The sequence below is a fragment of the Lonchura striata genome, chromosome 4A (genome assembly GCF_050655825.1).
Source record: "Lonchura striata isolate lonStrDom1 chromosome 4A, ASM5065582v1, whole genome shotgun sequence".
In the NCBI taxonomy this organism is placed as follows: domain Eukaryota; kingdom Metazoa; phylum Chordata; class Aves; order Passeriformes; family Estrildidae; genus Lonchura; species Lonchura striata.
Genome location: NC_140742.1, coordinates 4,553,066 through 4,575,645, shown reverse-complemented (window position 1 = coordinate 4,575,645; position 22,580 = coordinate 4,553,066). Strand labels below are relative to the sequence as shown.

General features: G+C 42.5%; 1 protein-coding gene across 5 annotated transcripts in view; it reads right to left on the bottom strand.

The window, feature by feature from the left end:
- The window catches only part of HDX (highly divergent homeobox), a 39,402-nt gene that overhangs the window by 15,189 nt on the left and 1,633 nt on the right, over window positions 1-22,580 (bottom strand). For 2 of the 5 annotated variants that reach the window (XM_085570577.1, XM_077786482.2), the window contains exons 2-6: window positions 20,222-20,367; window positions 16,036-16,182; window positions 13,010-14,128; window positions 9,214-9,267; window positions 2,795-2,941 (exon numbers count right to left, since the gene is read on the bottom strand). In XM_085570577.1, the coding sequence (XP_085426703.1) occupies window positions 2,795-2,941; window positions 9,214-9,267; window positions 13,010-14,128; window positions 16,036-16,182 (1,467 nt within the window). In that variant the 5' untranslated portion in view covers window positions 20,222-20,367. Of the gene's footprint in view, window positions 1-2,794; window positions 2,942-9,213; window positions 9,268-13,009; window positions 14,129-16,035; window positions 20,368-22,580 lie in introns of all 5 variants that reach the window. The other 3 variants (XM_085570578.1, XM_085570579.1, XM_085570580.1) reach the window with 3 other exon arrangements.

The following is a 22,580-nucleotide window of genomic DNA, read 5'->3' as shown; positions in this document are numbered from 1 at the left end:
TCCGATGACCCAAACATCTCCACTGTTCTAGGATTTCCTACAGCACAGAGGGAACTGGCCAAGGTGACAGATCTACAGCACTCCCCTTGGAGGACAGAAAGGAACTTGGAAAAATAAAACTCAGAGCAGATCATCTTCAGTCCCCTCTGGCTGTAAAACAGAGCTTTAGGAAAAGTTGTTTACAGTGAGTGCAGAGGAGCACACTGGGAACAGTTTTGGAGATTAAATCAGCCCAGGGAACCTGGAAACCCTGCCATGGTGGTATGGTGATGGATGCTTTAAGTTAATTTTACATAATAAAATTGAATTTAAAAGGAGAAAAAAAAAAAGATCCATATTCTAAATTCTCCAAGTGGATCTGTACACCTGGTCATTAATTTGCCTTCTCTGATGAAGAAACACCTACACTAAAAAGATTCAGTTTAACATGGTGTAACAAGAATTGTCTACAACTCCTGCTCAGCAGCCCCTGTACCCCAGACCCTGCATTCTATCAAATAAGTTCTCCACTGGAACTCAAAAATCCTTCCCAGAGTCAGGAATCCACTTTTTACCAACTGCTACTCCCACTGTTCATGGGCTGGCTCTCATCCCCCTTCTCACCATGTACACCCCCAGAAACAGGAGCAGCAGTTCCTGGGTTTGCAAACATGATCAGGCCATGGCAAAATCCACATCCTTTCCATGAGGCCTCTGTTCCAAATGAGTATCCCAAGACATTAAAATGTTTAGTATTTTCTTTAAGGACACACTAAACATCACTCTGGCCTTATTTGGGAAATACCTGCCCTGTTCCTCTTCCTAGGCTTCTGAGAAAGTTGAATAAAAAACTTTTTGTTCATAATACCTTGATTACCAAAGAGAAAAAGTGAAGGAATTTTAACAGCAGTCCCAACTACTAAACACAGTTTTATACTGTGCCAGCCTTGGGAAAAAAAAAAAACAAAAACCTTTTAAAGCTGCATCTCTAACACGCTAAAATATAACATGCTGAACACTATTTTTAGCAAATCTTTTTTGTTGGCTGGTATTTGCTTTCCCAGCTTGCTGATTTTCCTCTTTGAAGAATACACAACAGGTATGCAGAGAACTACCACCTGGATCATTTTTTTCTATTACCTACAGTTTGGGGGAAAAAAATAAAGAAAACCCCCACACAAGCAGCCCTTTGAGATCTGTGTCTCTTTTTTTCCAAGCTGTGTATTGCCATTCTTTAAATTTTCCCATCATCTTGTGATTTTAACAAACAGCGTTAACAAAATTTAAAACTGAATTGATCTCTTTTTTAGCAAAAAAGGCAGATCTTTTCACAGACTTTTCAAAGCAGAAAATCTTTCATTCAACATACTGAGAATGTCAGAGAAGATGAACATGTTTTGATAGTGTCTCAAATTAAATGGGGAAGAGAAGGTTCCACATCCTGTGTGCTGTGCTGAACAGAGAACATTCTGGAACAGCAAAACGGTGAGGGCAAGAGCAGACTGGAATTGCCATGTGGGAAATCAGCCTGAGAGTTCTATCCCTAAAATACATCCTCCTTAAACACTTCCAGCAAGGTCTGTGAGTGCATGGGATCATTTGTCATCTGTTCTGGTGCAGGTGATGCCAGAGCCTTCCAGGGTGTCCTGGTCTCTGCCCTAAGGACAGAAACATCCCAGCAGGTGGAAAGTGTCACACAGTGTCACCCCCTGTGTGCCAATGAGGATGTCCCCAAGGGAACAAACCAAGGGAGCCTGGGTGTCACTGTGCTGTCCAGGAGGTGCTCTCAGGGGGAACAGCTTCACCTTTCAGAGAGTAAAGGGAAGTCCTTGGAAAACAAGGAGCAGCTTTGCTCTATACAGAGGAAAGAGTGATTCTCTTCAGCCTCCAAAAGTACAGTTGGGTTTTTTGGAATTCCTGTGTGCCCACAAAAATAAATAACCAGATTGGTGTTCAACCCTAAAGCAGCTTTGGGACCATGTGGATGCACCAAGCCAGAGGTCTGCACAACAGGAGAGTTTCACAAGGGCTCTCAGCCCTGCTTCTGCAGCAGTGTCAGGAATTTATGAAACAGGTGCAAAAAGAGGATGAAGCCTGAAAGGAATAATCCCAATTGTCACTCCTGTCACGAGGGAAAGGAAGGCTCCTGTCCATGTGGAAACAGTGGTGCCATTTCCTGAGGCTGGGATGAGCAAGGAGACCCCAGAGGTGCTGCTGGGTGTCTGCTCATCCAGGACACACTCACACAACAGCCCAGCCTCTGGAGGAGATATGTGCAGAGGTTCTTGGGAGCCAGGTTACCTTCAGCACACCTGTGCCTCCCTCAGCCACCTACAGCAACCATCAAACTTCTTCCATCACATCTCAACCTGCCCTCAAGACAGTCTTGTAAAGTATTTTTTTTTTCTATTCTGGAGCATTTTCTTTCATACAATTTTCCCTATAAGCATGAACGAGAAGTATTTTCCCTATATCTTTGGAAAAGCCCTTTTTTGGTATCTTATTAGCAATATAAATAGTACCTTTCAGTCTTCTAGGATCTCCCTCAAAAATGTAACACTTTTACTTAAAATCTTACTCAAGAGAATGTCAAACAGCTCCTAGTGCTGCTTCTGCTGCTGATCAATAAGACCCTGACCTGAGGGCTTTTACTAAATATAGACTGCAGAAAGAGCAGGAGAGCACTTCCCAACATGGTCATTCATTATGTAATATGTGAAATCTATTTCAAGCTTCCTCATGAAATTTTTAAAGCCTTTCATCTGTCCTATTTTTGCTCCTGCGACAAGATAAGGGAAGACTCTGGATTTCTTACCCGAACTATTTCACAGTCAACATTTAATTCTGCAGCCACAGCTTCAATTTTCTCTCTGCAGACTGAGCCCAGGCTGGTCATGCCATTGTCCCAGTATTTCTTTAGGGTAGCTAAGTCTCGGTCACTAAATTGTGTGCGGTCCTGTAACTGCAAGATAAAAAAAAAATACTGTTAGATTGAAAAAAAATCTGCTTATCCTGAGCATTCATGTCCAGAGGTCTCCCCCACAGTCACACACACATTGTTCTGTATACATGGCTCTTCTTCTCTTTTAAGAGTCCCTTAAGAATTTGGTTTGTTTTTTTTTTTAATCCAGGGCACTTCAGAATTCCCTGGGATTCACTGTAAAGGCAGTGGCAGCATTAACACAATTTTAAGGCACTTCAGCTTTGTTTCTACTACACCTGATTTCTTTAGTAATTTGTTTTATCTCATTCTATAATGCCTTACTGAAAATAACTTTTTTCCCCCTTGTGCTGTTTACTCTCTCCACCCAATTTATGCAAATTAGTCCTTAAAGGCTTTTCAAGTTTCTCACCCTCCCCCCTTAAAGTTCTTTTATCTTACTGAAAACTACAACACATGCATAATTCAAAGGATTCTGACTTCCTAAAGGGAATACTTTAATGTTTATGTGGTGAGCTTGAGTTTAAATTGGTTCCACTGTTTATATGTGCGTTCCCAAACTCTTGGTCTACATTTATTAAAACATGTGATAGTGGATCAGTGATAAAAGGAGTAACACCGAAAAAGAATTCCTAAACATCTTACCACTGTTTAAACTGGTGTGAGTGCAGAAAGTATTTCCCTAGTAAAGCTTCCAAGCTTTATCAAAACCTTTTCACATAGAATTTTATCTAAAATCTACAGTTTCATTACGCCAACACATGTTTTTCACTTCTCCTGCTATTCAGAGGTCAGAAAACCAACCACAAAGTGCACTGGTAACTTGTAGCCCATGTGCCACATGTGTCATTATTTCAGTAACTCCACTGGGTTCATGATTTCAATAGCTGAATTCTGTGTTTGCTCCTTTAACTGTTCAAATTTAGAAAGAAATAATTTTAAGTGGAATAAAAAGTAATTTTACAGAACCCGGACCATTTGCCAATCTTGTACAGTTCCCAGTTCTAGCTTTTGTTAATCTTCAGAATATTGTAATTGTTGCAATTTTCTTCTCTTAAAAAATACTATTTCTCAAAATGTTAGAAGCACTTGAGTCTCATCAATGTAGGAACATAAAAGAGGGGCACCAAACCTTTGTCTTCCTAAAGTAATTCCAGTAAAAAGATGCACCAGATAAATTCACATCCCTGACTGCTCAGGGCCACCTCACCTCCCAAAGGACACTGGGTGTTTTTAAACATAAGTAACTAACACTGCCTGCAGCTCCTGCAGAGCCCACACTGCTGCAAGCCCTCGCAGTAATTCACAGAGCTCCCTGTGATCAGTGCAGCACACAAAAACCCCTCACATTTAACATCCACAGCCTCAACCCCCCTGGAATATTCACATTTGCCCTCCCAGGTGAAATTCTCTCATTTCAGCCCATTCACTTGAGTGTTGTACTCAACAATCCCTGCAGGGTCCCTTTCCAGCTCAGAAGAGTCTGTGGAATTCCGTGGAGCACAGGGAATGTGTCAGGTGTAACAGCACAGGTAAGGGGGAACCTGGCTCAGGTTGTCTTCTCCCACCCCGGTGGCTGCATTGGCCAAATTAGAACAAAACCCAAAGAAAGTCCAGCTGCTGTGGAGGAAGCTCAGGCTTCTTCTTGCCACGTGGTTTTCCAGTTATTCAGAAATGCTTCCTCTCCTGAAAGAACCCAGGGCAAGGCCTGGGTATTAGGAAAAGTGATCTGCAAGAGGATCCTGCCTTGGACTAAAGACACCCAGATCCTGCCTTGAGCTCCCCAAGAGATGGTGCTCAGGAAGGTGCAGAGCCTGCTCAGCTTCTACTTACTCAAAACAAGGACTTTACATGGAAAAAGCAGAATTTAGCAAAAGCACCTGCCTTCAAAAATTTTCCTTAAAAAGCAGAGTCAGGTCTTTTCCATTTTAGTGGATAAATGCTAATTCTGATGACTTACTGCAAATGTTTCAATAAAAATCTTATTAGATACATCACAATTCAATGGTTTCCACCTCACAACTGCTGTATAATTATGTTAATATAATTTATATTTTCTACTTTGGGGTCTCTGTCTCATTTTGGCCATTTTGTTCTGCCAAGGCCAGCACTGTGCTCTGCCAAGTGAGCAGCTCTGTGGGATCTCAGAGATCCTGAAGGATCATCATTTATACACCCTGCTCTCAATTGCTGCACCAGCATCATGGGATCAGTGTCAGTCCTTAAGCTCAGTAGATGTAAATGACACTTGAGCATGTCCAAATCTCAGCTCCAGATTAGCTGCCTTCGTGTTACACACTGTGCCATGAGCCTTATCAGCACTTTCTTAGGGAAATCACAAACTACCTTCAGTTACAGGATCATCCCCTCAACATGGATCATACCCGAGTTTGCCTTCTGCATTATAAACTGCTTAAAAATTACATAATGACTTTTGTCAGAAAATAAAGGATAACATGTTAACTAAGCTTCCATCAATTTAGTTAATAACCTTCTCATGCTCATTTATCATCAGAGGAAATGAAGGACCAAGAGGAAAGCCTCAGAGCCCTACATATATCATAACATTCATCATTATAGGGAAAAATATCAAAAGATAATATTGGAAAGCTTCATATTGATGACAATACTTAAAGGTGAAGGCAAGCCAGTAATTCAGTTCTTATTTTTTACATCATTAACTCAGCTCTGAATGCAATTCTCATTTCCTCTCTTCAGATACCCAGCTTGCTGATTCAAGGCTTGGCTTTGACAGTGCTGGCTGTTGGCTGAATCCTTTGCATTTCCCACTTCTGTTGGTCACAGTTTAAAAAGCAGCAGAGGCTCTGTCCAGCAGGATCCAGCCTATGCACCCCGAAGGAATAAAAGCAAATTGAATCAGCAGTTGTGCTGTGTGCAGGGTTAAACCCGGCTTATCCCCGACCTCCCAAGTGGAACAACAACATCCTTGGAGGAGATGACCCAGTTTATCAGAGACATTCCTGGCTCTTTGCCAGCCCCTCATCCCCCCCACCGTGCAGCAATTGCTGTGGTGCAAATCCGGTGTCTATAATTGGGGTGAATAATTGCACGCAGTGGAGTGTCCTTATCCTGCCTTTGCTCAGAGCCTGCGTTTTCACATCAGCTTTTAGGCAGCACTTGAAAATGTTTCAGGCCACGTGCACAAAAGCTATACACAAATTCCAGATTATCAATCAAAGACATGCTAAAAAATGGAAGAATTAGAGGTTTTATACATAACTTACATTTATGCTGCAGCTGAGCACTGCGTGTGGCGTTCATTTCAATTGCAGTGAAATCATATTAAATCAACATTCAGTTCTGATACTTGGTGATGAAATGGGCTGAGGTAATGCTTATTTTTGGCAAATAAACCTCTCACAAACAAATTTTCCATGCCTTTGATCCCTGTCACTGCTTCTCAGTTATATTTTGGGAGGAATGGGAGGATCAGAAGCACTTAAAAGTATTCAAGGTATGAACAAACCCCAGATTCTTCAGTACAAGAACAGTGTCATTTTGCCTTATTCACGTTTCCCAGTGACGCCAGCATGGACCTCTCTGAACCCTGACACTCATTAATATCTCTTTTCTTCAGAAGATTATCAATTTCCACCTCAGGATCTTATTTGTATGTATCAACAGTGATTTCTGAATCATTCCAGTATGTTTCTCCCTTCCCCACCTGCACCATTTAATATCATTCTTGCTTTTCAGTTTATTATCTCTTGATTTCCCACATACAAATTCTGAAGGTATGCATTTTCCCTTAACACACCAAGGTATTTAACCTCATTAAAGCTGTTCCAGATTATACATTCCTTCAGCCAGAGGTTTCAGTTTCAGGTTTCACCAGTGCCATAAAGCTGCCCCCTGTCAGTGACAGGCATCCTGAGCTTGGGCTGGACACAGCTGCTCACACACATCTGCACAAATTCAGGCACAAAGGTTTCTGGAGGCACCCTTCCATTCCTCCTGCTCACCACCGGTAGGCTTCTGCAGCAGAGACTTTTTGCATCTTTCCCTACTGGCTGGGTAAGCGTGAAGTTTGCTCTGATGGAAGTAGAACTGATAAATATTTCATAGCACCCCATTGTGAGAAGAGCTGTAACTGCTTCTGCATGCAGGCAAAATTACAGATATTCTGTTAATATCTGTTTCTAAATCAAACTCAACTAAAAAGATGTTAAAAAAAAAAAAAGAGATAGCAATGCAATGAACAGTCTAGCAAAGAAATTACACTCTGAGCCCCAGTCATCTCTAATTTCCAAACCAGCCCTCAAACCACACAAACTGACAATTCACCCTTCTGGATTTTTCATTATGATTCTTACTTGATTTATCAATGTATTCCTCACATTGGACCAGAAAGTTTTGCAGTTCCTGTTCAGACAGCACGCATTCCTTGCCTGCAGGTTCACAGCAGACAACAAGCCAGGGTGATTTGTGGCACTGAGTGCAGCACATCACGTAATAAAAAATGACCAGACTTGTCCCCCTTTGCATTCCTACAGCTCTGCTGGGGGACAAGGAGGAGCTCTTCCCTGCCAGGAGGCCACGCTATGGATGGTTTAGCAAAGCAGAAATACCTTGAGATACGTAGTAAAGTACCTCACAAAGGAGGAAACACTCCAGTCAGTTTTGCAAATGGCACAAAGCAGGAACAAGGCCAGTGTCCCCATGCAGACACGTCCACCTGGGCTCAGCTCCCACTGCAGACCCCGACTGGCTCACTCAGACACGCTCCCACTGACTTGACTGAGCCACAGCTTTCTCCCCTCCTGGGAGAGCAGAGAAGGTGGAGAGAACTCCCCAGGTTCCTCCTGGAATAGTTTTAAAACAAAAGGCAGAGCTGAGGTGCCCTCTGACTGCAGGAGCTTTAATCCCTGCCGGAGTTTCTCTGTGAAGTTGCTCTGAGGTGCTCTCAGCTCACGTTGGCTCTCCTGAGCCTCGGGAGGAGCTTTCTTCAGAGTTGTACTGACATGTCTTCCCCACAAAATCCAGCTGTGTTCCCATGCCCAGAACAGCTGGGGGCAGGTGTCACACCTCAGCCCCTCCACCTGCCCAAAGTGTGCCTGAACTTCTGTGACCGACTTTTATTCAAACAGCGAATGTGCAGTGATACAAAAATCAAAATCTAGCACTCTCCACCCATTTCAGGTCTTTCCTGCCCCCAAATACATCAGTCTGAGAGCCCAGATACCCCAAAGTGAAGCTCAGGGCAGACAAGCCTCCTCTCTCCCCAAAAATGAAACTTCACCACTAAGGCCCAGCTTACCCAGAGCCACCACCTGTGTGCCAAATGTTCTCCAGAGCACACCAGTACTTTTAAATCTACCAAAAACACAACCCATTCTGCTCAGACCTCAGACGACACAGAACTGAAGCACAGTCAGTACACTCAAGACTTAACAGAAGGGAAGATATTTTCTCCCTTTTATTCTCCTTAACTGGTACCTTCACTGCTATTTTTGAATCCTTGTTATCCTTCCACCACCCTGTGAAAAACCAAAAATCAATGCATTCATAAAGGCCACTGCACATGCACCAAGACAGAACACAGAACTCTGCCATTTCCAAAGACACTCTCATGAGTTACTGAGAGGGTGATATTTCTAGACTAATATTCATTAACAATCAGGATTACATCATCCTACAGCAGAGCTGAGCAGACAAGAAAGAGTTTCTGCAGAACTGCACAGCTTTTATTTCTCTCCTGATACAGTTGAAGGACAGGGCAAGGGAAACAAAACATCAAGGCAGAAGATTAAAAATTCAGAGCATCTAAAAGACAATCTTCTCAATTTTAACCAAAATACAGATTAGCCTTTTTCCTGTTTGAATGGCAGTAATTGCCATAATGGCACTTCTACAACTCTATCCATTCTATTTCTGTTCCCTCACACTCTTTATTCAAAAGAATTTCACAGTTGTAATCAAAGTTTCTAGGAAGTAGGAGCTTTTTCTCCTTTGCTTGTCTTACCCTGTGTGTACACAGCAGTTTCAGAGTGCCAAGTCCTCAACTTGCCCCCCGGAGGAGGCTGATTCTGCACTCAGACTGGGAAAGTCCATCCACAAATCTGGACACAGATGTTGTCAAACAGATTGTATTAACCAATGGGTTTTATGCATTTTATTGATTAAAAGGACAATTGGGTAAAAGTCTAAGGAAAAAGAATTCTGTAATTAATCTAACTCACCCAAGGTAAACATAAGTGACATTTTCAAAAATGCATTTTTATCAACTTTTGTTTCACTCAATGCATTAGATACTTAAATGGAAATGTACTTACTGCTCTTTTTCTGGAACAACCTGTAATCCAAGGCACAGTAAGGTTTCCTGAAATCTGCAGAGGAGAAGGAGGAAACAGAACAGAAACAAGAGCAGCTTAAGTTGCTGTGAGAGCCAATACTGAAACTTTAGCACTGTGCATTCAATTCTGACACCAATGTCTGTAAACAGGTTAAGACTGAAAACCAAAGTCACAGTCACCTTTACTGCCAAGAGTAAAACAGTTTCTTTGGTGAGGGCAAGATAACACAGTGACAACTTGGGTGTTTCTGTACCCCAAAACTTGTACTTCACAACAGCAGTTTCCCTTTCCATCTGGTAGGATGAGCAGACTGGAGTCAGACAAGGGCTGCCCTTCCATCTTTTCCAATTACATCACTTCAACTTCCAAAAGAAATGCTCTCATGTTTTCACTGAGCCGTTCAATGTCTCACGTTAAAGATTTGAGTACCAGCAGAAGAATTAGGGATATCAGGATGGAGAAGGAAGGAGAAGGGGTGCAAAGGCAAAGGAGAGCTGCTTCCATTCCTATTGCTTCTCCATCATTCCTGAAGGTCAGACTTTATTAAATAAAAATCTCAAGAGTGTTTTCCCTGACCATCTGAGGTGTGTCATAGCCTGGAATATTTTAGGCTTATTTAAGATCCCATATTCATCTTCTGCTGCAGACAAGTAATGCTTGAGAGACTAAACACAGCTCTGGAGAGATCAATCATCTGTGAGGGAAAAACCTGTGCACTTCTGCTGCCTGGCCAAACTGCTCTGAGAGTTTTGGTACTTGCAAAGTGCTTCACTGATGGCTCTTGCAGCATGAGCACAACAAGCACAGCAGCCCTGGTACAGGTGGCTGCTGTACAAGCACATAAACACTTTTATTCTTCAAGCTTTTAGCTGGAAGCACTTGGAGGTCACCCAAGGTCAGACACTTTCTCATTACAGCACGAAGAGGGTTGAGTGGGATGGAAAGGAGCACCCTCCCCTCCCAAAGGCCAGCCTGCATCAGGGTTTGAGCCTAAAATATTAATTCTTCACTGCATACACACATTTTAGAAATTCTGTAATGTCTGTTAAAACCCTATATCCCACACAACAGCTTCACACCACAGAATCCACTGAAAAGGCACCCTGAGGAACCACCAAGGTGGCTCCTCTTCACTCATTTAAAGGGGGCTTAAAAAAAAAAGTGCTTTTATATGGGAATAAAGCAACATCTACCTGGCAGAGTGTTAAGGGCTGCTGGGAAGGCAAATGCACACAGTTCTGACAGGGATGAGGCCAAAACCAGCCAAGTGCATCTCAAGAGAACTCCCTGGAAGATAAGGTGCATGGCACTGTTCTGAGCTGCCCTTGGCAAACAGGCACAAGGGCTGGGCTTGGGAACAAAGTAAATAAAAATACAGATTTCCAACAGTGTTCTTGTCCCTTAAGGCTGGGGAGAGAAACCAAGACTAAATCCCAATTCAGCCTGGAGGACAGCACAGGTAACCTCTCCACTCAACACAGTCAAAGTCAAACTAAGCCAAGCAAGTGGGCTGAAGAATTTGTTTACTGAAACTGCTCAGGCATTAAAATTGATCACTTAATTAAATTTAGTCTTAAGTTACACTAACATGAATTTGATTAATTGAACCAGTAAGGAAGCTATAACTAATTGCTAATTAGATACCCCACCAATATATGACAGTAATTACTTCATCAAAACATGAATCACACAGTCCTGACTTTGAAGAAGCATCTGCTTGGATGTTCAACTACTCCAATAATCATTTAGCTCAGGTTTAATCTATTTTTAAATTCAAGAAGATTTCCCCAAGTTTAAGGATTTTCATCTCTGTGCTGATGGATAAATTAGCTAAACATGGGCAATAAAATTAACATAAACTGACTACAAAAAACTGAAGTGTCATCCTGTACAAACCTAAAAGGATTCAAGGCAGCACCTTAGAAAGTCTCTAACAGCCAGAAGTGTCACCTCAGGGGCTCACAGGGTGCATGCTCAGAGCAGTAAGGGAATTAACAGCATCCTGCTCAGCTTTTCCAAGGTTTAAAACTCTGGAATGATAAGGGATATGACAGAAGCTCCCTCCATCCACACTCCAAATCCAAAGAGCAGGCATGGTGGTCAGCTGGGGTACGGATGAATTCCTCACTTACCAAAAAACCAGGTGTGTTGTTACAACAGGTGGAAGTAAAAAAAAAACCCAAAACAAAATTCCAGAGGTCTTATTCTGATCCACAAAACACCACACAGACAGATAAAATATCATCTACCATGAACTGTTCTAGCTCTTCAAAAAGACTCAGTTCCTACCCCATAAAACCCCAAAACAAAGTTACTCAAAATTTCATTAATAAAATAAAATAGAAGAAATCGATCTCTCTGATGCTTTTTCAAGAGTGAAATAAAGCACCATGAGCACACAGTTGATGGAGGCATCAGTAATGGATTTCCCTTCATGAAACTTTATATAAAATGTCCTTAATTCAATTGTAAGCACTTTTAGCAACCCTTTATTGGACTGATCTGCACATTTACAGCTTTTCGTCTCCTGTGAAACTGGGATGGCAAAAGTAAACAGCATTTCAGGAATTCTATAGTCAAGTAAGAAAAGTAACAGCAAACACTGAGAGACTGTGTGAGGGTAAAGGAGAGAACAGCCCATCTGATGTGCCATTTACTCCCCAGAATTTACTCTCTGTTCATCAAACCTCTGGTCTACTCAGAGAAGTAATAATTCAGGTGAAAAGTGGCACTGACTTGGACTCAGAAGCTTTCCTTCAAATGGTAACATGAGATAGGAACAAGTCAAGAAAAAAAGAAAAATTAAAAAACCTAAAAAACCATGATTCACAAAGTCTCGTTCTCTACCCTGGTGAGCAAAGCACAGGAAAAGCTGATATGCTGTCAACATGGTTTATTTTCAGGAGAAATTAAAAAGGCAGTAACAGGCAAATACATGCAGGTGACACACACAGAATCACATCCTGTCAGCCTTAAAAGACTTCTACCTCAGTGTCTCCAGGCTATGTCATGCCAGATGGTGTAAAAATCCATGAAAAACGCCAATTTGGATGTTTCCTGCACAAGTATCCCTCCCCTTTTAACACCAAAAACTAAAAAAAATGTGTCAAGTGTTGCAGTTTCTCCTAAACATCTTTTAGTTCTTCAATAATCTGCATTTAATTTCCCCTCAGTATCACTAAAGGGATTTTAGTACACGAAAAGGAATAAAGGGATTGAATGTAAAACTGATTATTTGAATTAGATGCTGTGGGAAAGGAAGCTGAGTTAACTCCATCACAGGGGATCCTAATCCCTGACAGAACACAGAGACTGCCACCTGCACAGAGAGTACAGGATTCCAAGCTGACATCAATGGGGTGAGCAAACAGCATGAAACCATGTCTTGTGCCACATGTGATGTGTGTCCACAGGGGAACGCCCAGGGAATGGCCATGGCATGTGCTGGAAAGGCAGGGCAGGACAACACAGGCCTGAGCAACCAGCTTGTGGGTATTACCCTCCTGCAGCTAAAATTTAGCTCTGGAATTCAAGAAATCTTCACTGATCTTCAATATATGGCTACCAGAGGCTCAGCTGGACAGGCAGAAGTGCTACCACACCGCAGTGCTGCCTGCACTGGGTTTGAGAAGGAATTACCTCCACTGAAAGTCATAAAAGGAGCACAGCCTGCAGAAAGGTGAACCTATTGCTTAATAGCTACCAACTTTGAAACCAACATTTATCTACAACCTCGCCTTTGAGGTTTGAAGACAGAGATAAACTGATGGATTACCTGGTAATTATTTTGGTTTTGTGACAGCCTCAGTTGACTTGAAGATGTAAAATGAGGAGAAAAGGTACTTCTGGCTGCATTGGCAGGGTTATAAATCGTGCTGGATGTTGTGTGCAATGAGGTCCGTGCAGGCAGGTGGAACTGTCTGCTGTGGTAGAGGAGATTGTCAGGCACATCCCTGGCACCGCCCGGCTGTGCCCCACAGCCCCCGCTGCGGCCCGGCGCGGCCGCGCTTTGGTTGTCCCCGCGGCCGGAGCCGCTGCCCTCACAGTATCTGGAGTAGCTGTGGATCTGCGCTCCCATGGAGGCCAGCTCCTCCTCGCGGGCGTACTCGTCCTCCACGTCGCCGGTCTCCATCGCGATGGACAGGCAGCTGCCCTCCGGCGAGGGCTGCTTCTGCGGCGCGCTGCCCGCCACCAGCCGCTGCGGCTGGTCCGTGACGGCCAGCGAGAACACCTCGCGGATCTCCAGGTTCTGCGTGCCACACGCGGGGTCCCTGGGGTGAGCCCTCGGCCCGGGGGGCACGTGCGACGCCAGGGCCGCGGGCTCGGGTTTGTGCAAGCGCTGGCACGCCAAGGGCTCAGCCCTGCAGGGCCTGTGGAAAATCATGGGTTTCTGAGGTAACACCAGCTCCGCCGTCTGCACCGAGGAGCTGCCGTAGCTTTTCTTCGTGTGACTGTAGATGGAGTTTGCAGAATTGAGCACGCTCGTTTGCCTGGATAGAATAATGGTCTTTTCCCCCACCAAGAGGGAAGCGTTTTTACAGTGGGGTACCTGCCGTCCCAGAGGGATGTGCTGCTGCTGGAAGTCTGCGTCGCTCTTGCCCGGGAGCCGGGGGATGGAGGTTTTGTGCAGCTCTGCCACGGAGGCGTTCGTGTGCTTGGAGGCTCCCGGCCAGCCCGAGGATCTGGCCGGGCTGTAGATACCGGTCACTATCACGTCGTTGTTAGAAGAGGTCCAAGAGGATTGCTGGCTTTGGGATCGAGCAATATTTACCACATTTTTCACCGCTGCTTCTGGGGGCATGGAGGGAGTGGCAGGGGCAGTCGCTGGGGGGGTGCCCCCAGATTCCACGGCGATCTTGCTGCTCATCTTCCGCCGCTTGTTGCCAACCCACGTCTTCAAACAAGACAGCAATGACAACAAACACAAAATGAGGTGTCAAAGAGGCAGAAAAAAATTAGCAATTCCATTTTTAAGCAGGTCTGATGACATGTTAAGTGTTTGAGTTGAGATCTAAGTTTACAAATATGTAAATCATGTACTGATTATGCAGTGAACAAGACAGGGTGGAAATACGGGCCTGAACAATACAGGGTACAGATGTAGGCCTCTCCTCTTTGGGATCCACAATTCAAACACAGGACAACCCCAGCCTCAATTCCAAAGCCCCAGCATCTTAAAAATCCTGACACTCTCATGCCTGTCTTGAAGTTACCCTCAAGATTTATTTCATTGACACCACCATGACTTACTTCATACAGGAAAAAAAAAAAATCCTTGCCATACACTATTCTACTCTACTAATTTTTTGTCAAATTTTACAAAATATCTAATTTAAGGCACAACTTGTAACATCCAGTAAAATGTCAGTTACTGGTCAGTTTTGCTCCTGCTGAGAGTCCCATTCTCCTGACCAATCGTATTTAAGGAATTCATGTGTCTATTATAATCTCATCTTCAAATGCCAGCTGCAACTCAAGTATCATTTTGCAAAGAATTAATCACTGACCAAAAGTTTTATAGGATAAAAAGGAAAAAAGGGGGCATTAGTAGAAGCAGAAATTATGAGTGTAAAGAAGAGAAAGGTAAGATCATGCTATAATATGAGAAATGCAGGACAGACACTGGATCTGTTTCCATTGCACTTCCTAAATAAGAAAACGTTTAAGAGCTGCAAATCAGGGCTCAGAAAGGGAAGAAAACAGAAGGAATGATACTTGATTGCAGGAAGGGAAATGGAGAGGGAAAGGAAACATGAAGATGGAGAGAACTGCAAGGAGAGGGGAGCTGGACTGCCTCCTCTAGGACATTCAATCAGCACAAAAATAGCAAACCAGCCCTGGCTGCACCATCAGCATCCAGATTCCTGTTACAACTGCCTGCCTGCCCCAGGAGCTTGAACCCCTGGCTGACTTTCACAGCTTCTACCACCTCCAGCTGAGAAAGTAACATTTAATGTTTCCAGAGTGTTCTGAGGGAGGGGAATCCAGGTAAGAATTTGGGAGCAGCGTTGTTACTGTCAATGTGCCACTGTTAAACCAATTAAAAACCAACCTAGACTGATCCCACCTGCTCCTCCTCAGCCTCCAGTGTCACGGCACCTCCTGGGAGTTCCACTACCCTTTGTTATTTTTCCATCTAATGCCTCAGGATTTCTATTTCTGCTCTCTCTCGGACAACAGCCATTTTGTTGTCTAGTGTTTCACAAAGAGATTATTATTTCCCTTTCCATGGAATTCATGGACTCTGGAAGAGCTCCTGTTAGCACTGGGACATTCTTGCTTTATAGGAAAAGAATGTCCTCACTGTGAATAGCCACAAAGGACCACAATATTTATGATTGTGATGTGGAATACAAGTGTGACAGAGTGATCAAATGAAATAGTTCCACCAAAAAGAAATTGTTTCTCCCAAATATATGAATTTATAGAAACCTATTTAGCTTAAAAATAGTTTCTTAATAACATGACCTTGCTCTGATATAATACATCATACAAAGTTTCTATAGGACAAGCCATCCTATAATTTAATAAACAATAACTTTAAAAGTCCCAACAAAAGACAACAAATATCATTCCTTGTGCAACTCAGGCCCCTGCTAAATTCAACATTCATGTGAAGATATTTCAGTGAAAACAAACTCTAAATAGGCTCGCTGGGTAAAAATAAATGTCACGTGCACACACATACACACACTGAAATCTGATTTAAAACAAGGATAAAGTTAGAGACTCAAGACTCTATATTTTATGTAAAGCAATAAATATGTATGCTTAACAAATTTGGAAGGCCTCAGTACTTACCCTGACCACGCTGAAATCCAGTTTAGTTTCTTGTGCACACTGTAATATGAGCTGAAAGCAATTTTTACTTTGATTTGTCATTCCATTTTCATAGTAACGCTGTAATATCCTTTGTTGCTCTACAGTAAATACAGAACGCACATTCATCTGAAAGGAAAAGGAGATACTCTGAAAGCTGGGCTGGAAGCTGTAACTGTGCAGGAGGCACAGGCTCTCCTTTGTGCCTGTGATAATGCTGAGGACTGACTTGTTTTCTCTACAGAACCCTTTACCAACACTCTTCTTGACTTTCCAAGAAAGCCTCTTGCAATCAGCGTTGTGTCAAGCTGAACAGGTGAACTGGATGTTTGGAACAACAGTGACTGCTTTTCACAAATAAATAAATATTACAAGATATTGCTAAGTCCATGAGGCTTTAGTTAGAAAGAAAAGGTTTCTCTCTTAAAAATGTAAATTAAATAAAGGCATTAAGCAAAACATAGAAACATCTGCAGCTCCAATATCAGCGGGTCTGTCTCCCACTCCTAACAACAAAAAAACCAGACACAATCTGGTATAAAATCAAGGTGGCTGACACAAGTAAAGTTTCCATTATCTCCAACTTCAGCAATTCCTGCATTCCACAAGAGCCAGCTCTGCTGTGTCAGTACTAGCACTGGAAGTCACCAGGATCAAGGACCAAAGACCAATTTGGGGGAAAGCCCCCAAGGAAGGGCTTTGGGCAGCCCTGGTGCTGCCCACCCAGTTTACCAAACATTCACTTCAGGGAGGGACACCGGTGTCCCAGGCTGAGAAAGGTTCTGCTGCTGTGATACCCCCTGAAGGCTGGAAATCTGGATTTTTAAGAACATGGAAGGGTTGTTTTCTTGGGATATAACCAATGCTGGCTTCAGGACCCTGGGATGTGTTCCTGCTCCTTGGTTTCGTCCAAAGTGGTGCTCTGTAACAACAGCAGTGAATAACAATGGGCATAACACTTCAAAGTTCCAGCAGCAAAAATCCCACTTTAATGTCACAGCCTATTTTTATCCAGTTTTCCCAGTTATCATGTTTAATTCTAATTGGTTAAGAACTTTCTTGCAACTCAGTTCATTAGTTAGATGGTGCTTGTGTGTGGACAAACAAAGGCTCTCTCTTTACACAGGTGTTTACATTTTTTCTTTGTGGATTCTCAAGGCATAGACTTATTTTTCACAGATGCAAACTGCCTTCTTGCAAGAAGAGATTGTTATGCAAACTGATTCCCATTCTTACGATTTTTTTCTCATGGGAACTTAACAGGCTAGCTGTTAATTCAGCTGAAACTGCAAGGCCTGATTTTACAAGGCCTTTCTTTTATAAGGTTTTACCTCTATGCAACAGTGCTCAGGATGTCAACCAGATAAGGGGCCCTCCCTGGCCAGCAGCAACTCCTCAGGTCAGTCCCCAGCACTGGGTCCCCCTGAGTTTCACTGTGAGGACACAGGAGGTGGCCTGGACAGGGCAGCACTTTGATGAACACATTAAACCAGACACTGCTTTGTTATGTGTGCAAATTCATGCCCTGGCTTGGGAAAGGCAAACAATATAGCCAATATTATCAATATTACCAAGTGTCCTGACAGCAAACTGGAGCTTGATGCACTTGTTACACAATCTACACAGGCAAACAATGCAATCCTCTGGGGAGATATCAGAAAAGAAGACCCTCATCATCACAGATTTCCAAGGCAGGGCCTTTTTTTGTCCCAGAGAGGAAGCCACAGCTGAGACAATGCAGGAACAGCCTACAGCCAATGTGGTGCCTCGGGAAGCAAAAACGTCACCAGCCACAAGTTATTTTAATGCAGTACATGAATCACAATAATACAGAATGAACCAAGGACAAGAAACCTGCCAACATCCAGTAGGAAAATAAAGGGGATAAGGGAATCCTTTGTGGCCAAGCATTTTTGAAAATTCTGAATGGAAAGGAGGAGAGGGGAGATCTACCTAATCTTTGCACAAGAACTGATTCTAATATAAAGCAAATAAAGTTATTAGGGGCTCAAAAGCATAAGCAGACATCCAACTGCTTTCACTTTATTCTCCAAGATGATTATACTATGTAATGGTAATGCATGTTAAGAGTTCAACAGGCCTGTATAAAGAAAGAGATTGATATCTAGAATTTGGAGTAAAATGCTTGTAGGCCAGAGCTTTGACTTCAGCGTTTACTTTCCTCTCTATGTCAACAGGCAATAAAAAAATGAGTAATTACCAATTTGTAAAAATTACGGTTTCTTTGAAATAACAGATAAAATAGAAGATGATTTTTCAATTACATTTTTTACCTCTATTCTCAACTCTTATTCCTCCTCCCTATCCAGTGCATTATTAAATGCAATACCAGCCGCATTACAAGTCAGGTTTGCCCAAGTTCTGCCTCCCCATAACATTTATACAGTCACAGCCAGAGCTGGCCAAAGGAAACTCTTGCTCTGAACAATCTACTCCTTAAAGAAATTTATAGCAAGCAACAGAGGAGACAATTATTAGTCCATTAACAAATCAATAAACTTCATAATAATCTACTTTCTCATGTTGAGAACTGCCTTCAGATCTCCCATGTGGATACACAATGACAAGGCCATGGAATGATTTACATCACTTTGAAAGAACATAGAAGAGTTAATGTTGTGTTTCCTTTTCCTCCCGCACGATTGGCAGGACCCAGCTTCCACTCCTCTGTCTACTCCTCTTTCAGTACCAGTGCTCCTGTTTTATTGAGTGGGGCTCAGTTCCCACAAATGACCTCATCAGAAATAGTTCATCTTTCCTCTTTCAATAGTTCAATTTCCATCTTTCCAGATCCTGCTGACGTCACCCCAAAGCTCCAGCATTTCCATACACAGGCTCATCACACCATGCTCTCCAAACAGTTCACCAACTGCACTGAAGACTCTTCCAATGGCAAGATAAATTTTTAAAGCCAGACCTGATGACCTGGGAGGGAGGACCTGTGTCAGGTCCTTGACACGTTTTTTAATTATGTGGATTTCTGTATCCAAGGTCACTTCTGTGTTAAAACACTTTCATTGTTGCATTTGACATCTGTAATTGAGATAAAGACAGGGTGGAGCATTTTGATTAAATCACTTGAACTTCAGATAAACCCTTGAGCACTGCATGACAGGTTTGGCCCAGCTAAGATCAGGAGAGGTCATGCTCTGCTTTAATAACTCATTTTTACAGTGCATTTTAATCACTCATGAACTCCACCTGCCAACCAAAGTCCTGGTAAGATTCCTTGGTAGCCTCTGCCTTGAATCCAGTAAAGCAGAGCTCAAAGGATCCCTGCAGATACCATTAGAAACTGATTTAAATAAACAGATTACAGATTCTCCAGCCACAGAGTTATGAGCTGAGTCATAACTGCAGTTTACATTCCAACATCTAAACCTTCAAATAAGCAGGTGAGATTTATTAAAGCTTCTTGTGTCATGGATATACCAAACCCTCAGTCAAAAGACAGTTCTGTACCATCTTCCACCAATTTCACACCAGTGGCAATATTCTGTCTCTGGCAGGTTCAAAACTCTTTGATTAATATTATGTCACCTGTAAAATGCAGATGGAAATCAGTTTGCTATCAGCAGTTCTTAAGGGCTGATTCTGAATATCTAAAGCAGTAGCCTGTATTGAATAAACCAATTGATAGATGTTTGGGAGCTCTCTTGGAAAACCACAGAGTCCAGACCATCCCATTAATCCAGGAAGAGCTGGATTATCTCTGCATATCCCACCTTCACAGACAACAAGCTCTGCTCACTGCTTGAGCCTGTCACACCTGGGAATTTACCACACTGAGTATTCACACAGCTGTGAGAACATAATGTTACTGTCTCTGAGACAAATTAATACAGGATATGTTCATTAAAGAATTACACTGATTATTTTTGGGGAAGTTTTACATGTCCAGCATCAGTTTTCATAATTAGAACAAGATCATGAGCTCTTACATTTTATTTTAACACAGGAAGTAACTTGCAAAATGCTAACATTACTGAACATTGAGGCAGCCACATCAGTGTGAAGGGAATGAGGAGGTCACACACTCTCATCACAGACTGTTATTCAAAACAACCACAGGAACTTCCAAGCAAATAAACTCTTTTTCCCAATCTGTGCACCTACAGAGCACTCCAGACTCCTCAGGATTTCTCACCTTTGTCTTGAACCTCAGACTCCAAGTTAGAAATCCACATGGATTTTTATCATAATTTCATTTTGATCTTGACTTGCCAAGCTTAGCAAACAAGCCTGTGAGCTTTTGGGAAGCCGAGTGTCCAGCTGGTTGGCAACACATTGGCACTGAAAAGAGAGTTTGTTACAGAAAAGAACTCTGTGAAATTTAATAAAAATCAGGTAAAGCATTATGCAAACAAATTCTATGAATGTAAGTTGAATTCTCACTTTAATGAAAGATGGAGGTGGCAAAGATGTATTTAAGGATTCAACATCTGCCTGCTCTAATAAAATAAAGCAGCCTTGGCCAGGTGTGTTGGTGTCTCTCACAGTGCAGAGAATAACCCATGACAGCTAAAAAAGCAGATTTTCCAAGGTTTCCCTTGCCCCTGCTACTTGTCCCCGGCCAACCGACACTGGTAACTCTGCACTCCCATGGGGTCTCCCACCCCTCAGCCTGCTGTGAACCCAACAATATAAAGATGTTTTTTCACTGCCTTTCTGAACTGAATGCTAATTTAAAAATCTGTTCATTGTAGGATCCCTCTGCTGTGTCGTAGTTTGGGAGGTGTAAATGAAGTCCAAGTGCTGTCAGGCATTGGGGACACTGGGAGATCCCAGGGCGGACACTGAAAAGGACAAAGAAAAATGGGAAATCCATGGCCTTCAGTTTGTCCCAAGGACAGTTCCATGGACCGCCACCAGCTCCTCAGCAGATGACACTGGGGTTGTTCTTACAGCTGAACTTTTTGAGGCTTCTTTAGTGGTTTGAACAACTTCTGCCCAGTATTTCCCTTCCATCCCTCCTCTGGGAAGAGCGAGAATTGAGGGGACAGCAGGCAGAGCTCCAGCAGAGCTGGCTCCTGAACCCTTGCTTTGCCTCAGGAACAAGTACTCAGTGCATGATCCCAGTGCCTGCTGCAAATCCAGCCCTTCCACCCCAATTACTTCATTCAACATTCCAAAATCAGGAATCTCTCCGGGGACACCTGGTGAAGCCAGGTCATTCCTTTTTAGCAGTTAATGGAAACAACTTCATGTCAAGGAGTGCCACAAAAGAATGACAACTATAAGGAAATGGGGGAAAATAATGTAATCAAATAATTCAGGGGTTACTGAGCTGATCTGCAATTACTTGAGAGATCTGGGGGGAAAAAATAAAGAAAAGATAAAGGAGCAGCATAAGGAAAAAAACACAATTTCTCCCTACAATGCACAGCAGTACGATCTTGGTCTCCTAAAGTCCTTAAATGTTTGGATTGCTGAATCAAGCAAACATTTACAAGTCTTTATACTAATTAATTTGAAAAATAGGAAAAACCCATAATTATACTCACTTCAAACAGCAACAGAAACTAGTCTTGGGTGTCATTAACTCAAGAGTACAAGTCACCAGGAAGTAACTAAGTATAAAAACACTTATGGTATAACATATTCTAAAACTGTCAGGGATTAACACAAAGTGATAAAAAGGAACAATCAGTTTTTGAGTTTTCTTTTCTAACTTCAGCTCCAAAAAGGCATTTTCTTAGGAAAAAAGTCACCTTATAAAGACTATTTCTGTTTTAGTCTCTCCATCTGTAAGAGGTACAAGAAAATCGGCACACTCCCAATTTATATTTTTTATTTTGTTTCTTCCACAGATCTCCAGTGGCAAAAAATAACAAGTCTTAGTGCCAATATAAATCTGAGACAAAACTGGAACTATGGTAAGAAAACTACTACAGACATAAATAAAACCAGACTGCAGTAGTGACACTATTCCTCCAGCTTTAGAAACTTGAACTGAAATAATCTCATTCACTTTCCAAGGCTGCCAAAACCACAATTTTTTGCACATCCCAAATGGAAAGAAAACAATCAACCAACCAAACCCCCAACTTGCACACTATGTGGAGATACTGGACACACATCAAGCAACAACCTTTAATATTCTGAATTTGTAGGTTGGTGCCTCTTTCCTACACAGGCCAAACCACTCAGTCCAAGTGCAGCAGATGAGGCCAATGCTTGGGTGAGTGTAATGTACACACCAGCTTGTAAAACTACTTTTAAATATCCGTGACTCGCAGCATAATTGTTTCCCTCTCCACTAAGTACAGCGTTTGTAGGATTGTATTACAGCCCTACCTATAAAATGCAGCCCTTTATTAGGGACAAATTAGACAGCCCTCAGTAACTTAATAACATAATAACCCATGACCACAACACTGCAGGTTTCTGCATCCCATCCTGCTTTATTGATGCAAATGAGACTCCTGACTGCAGCTGGATTAGCCACGTGTTTTAAATAAAGCATGTACATGTTTTGTAAGACCTGTGTCAGAAAAAGGACGAAA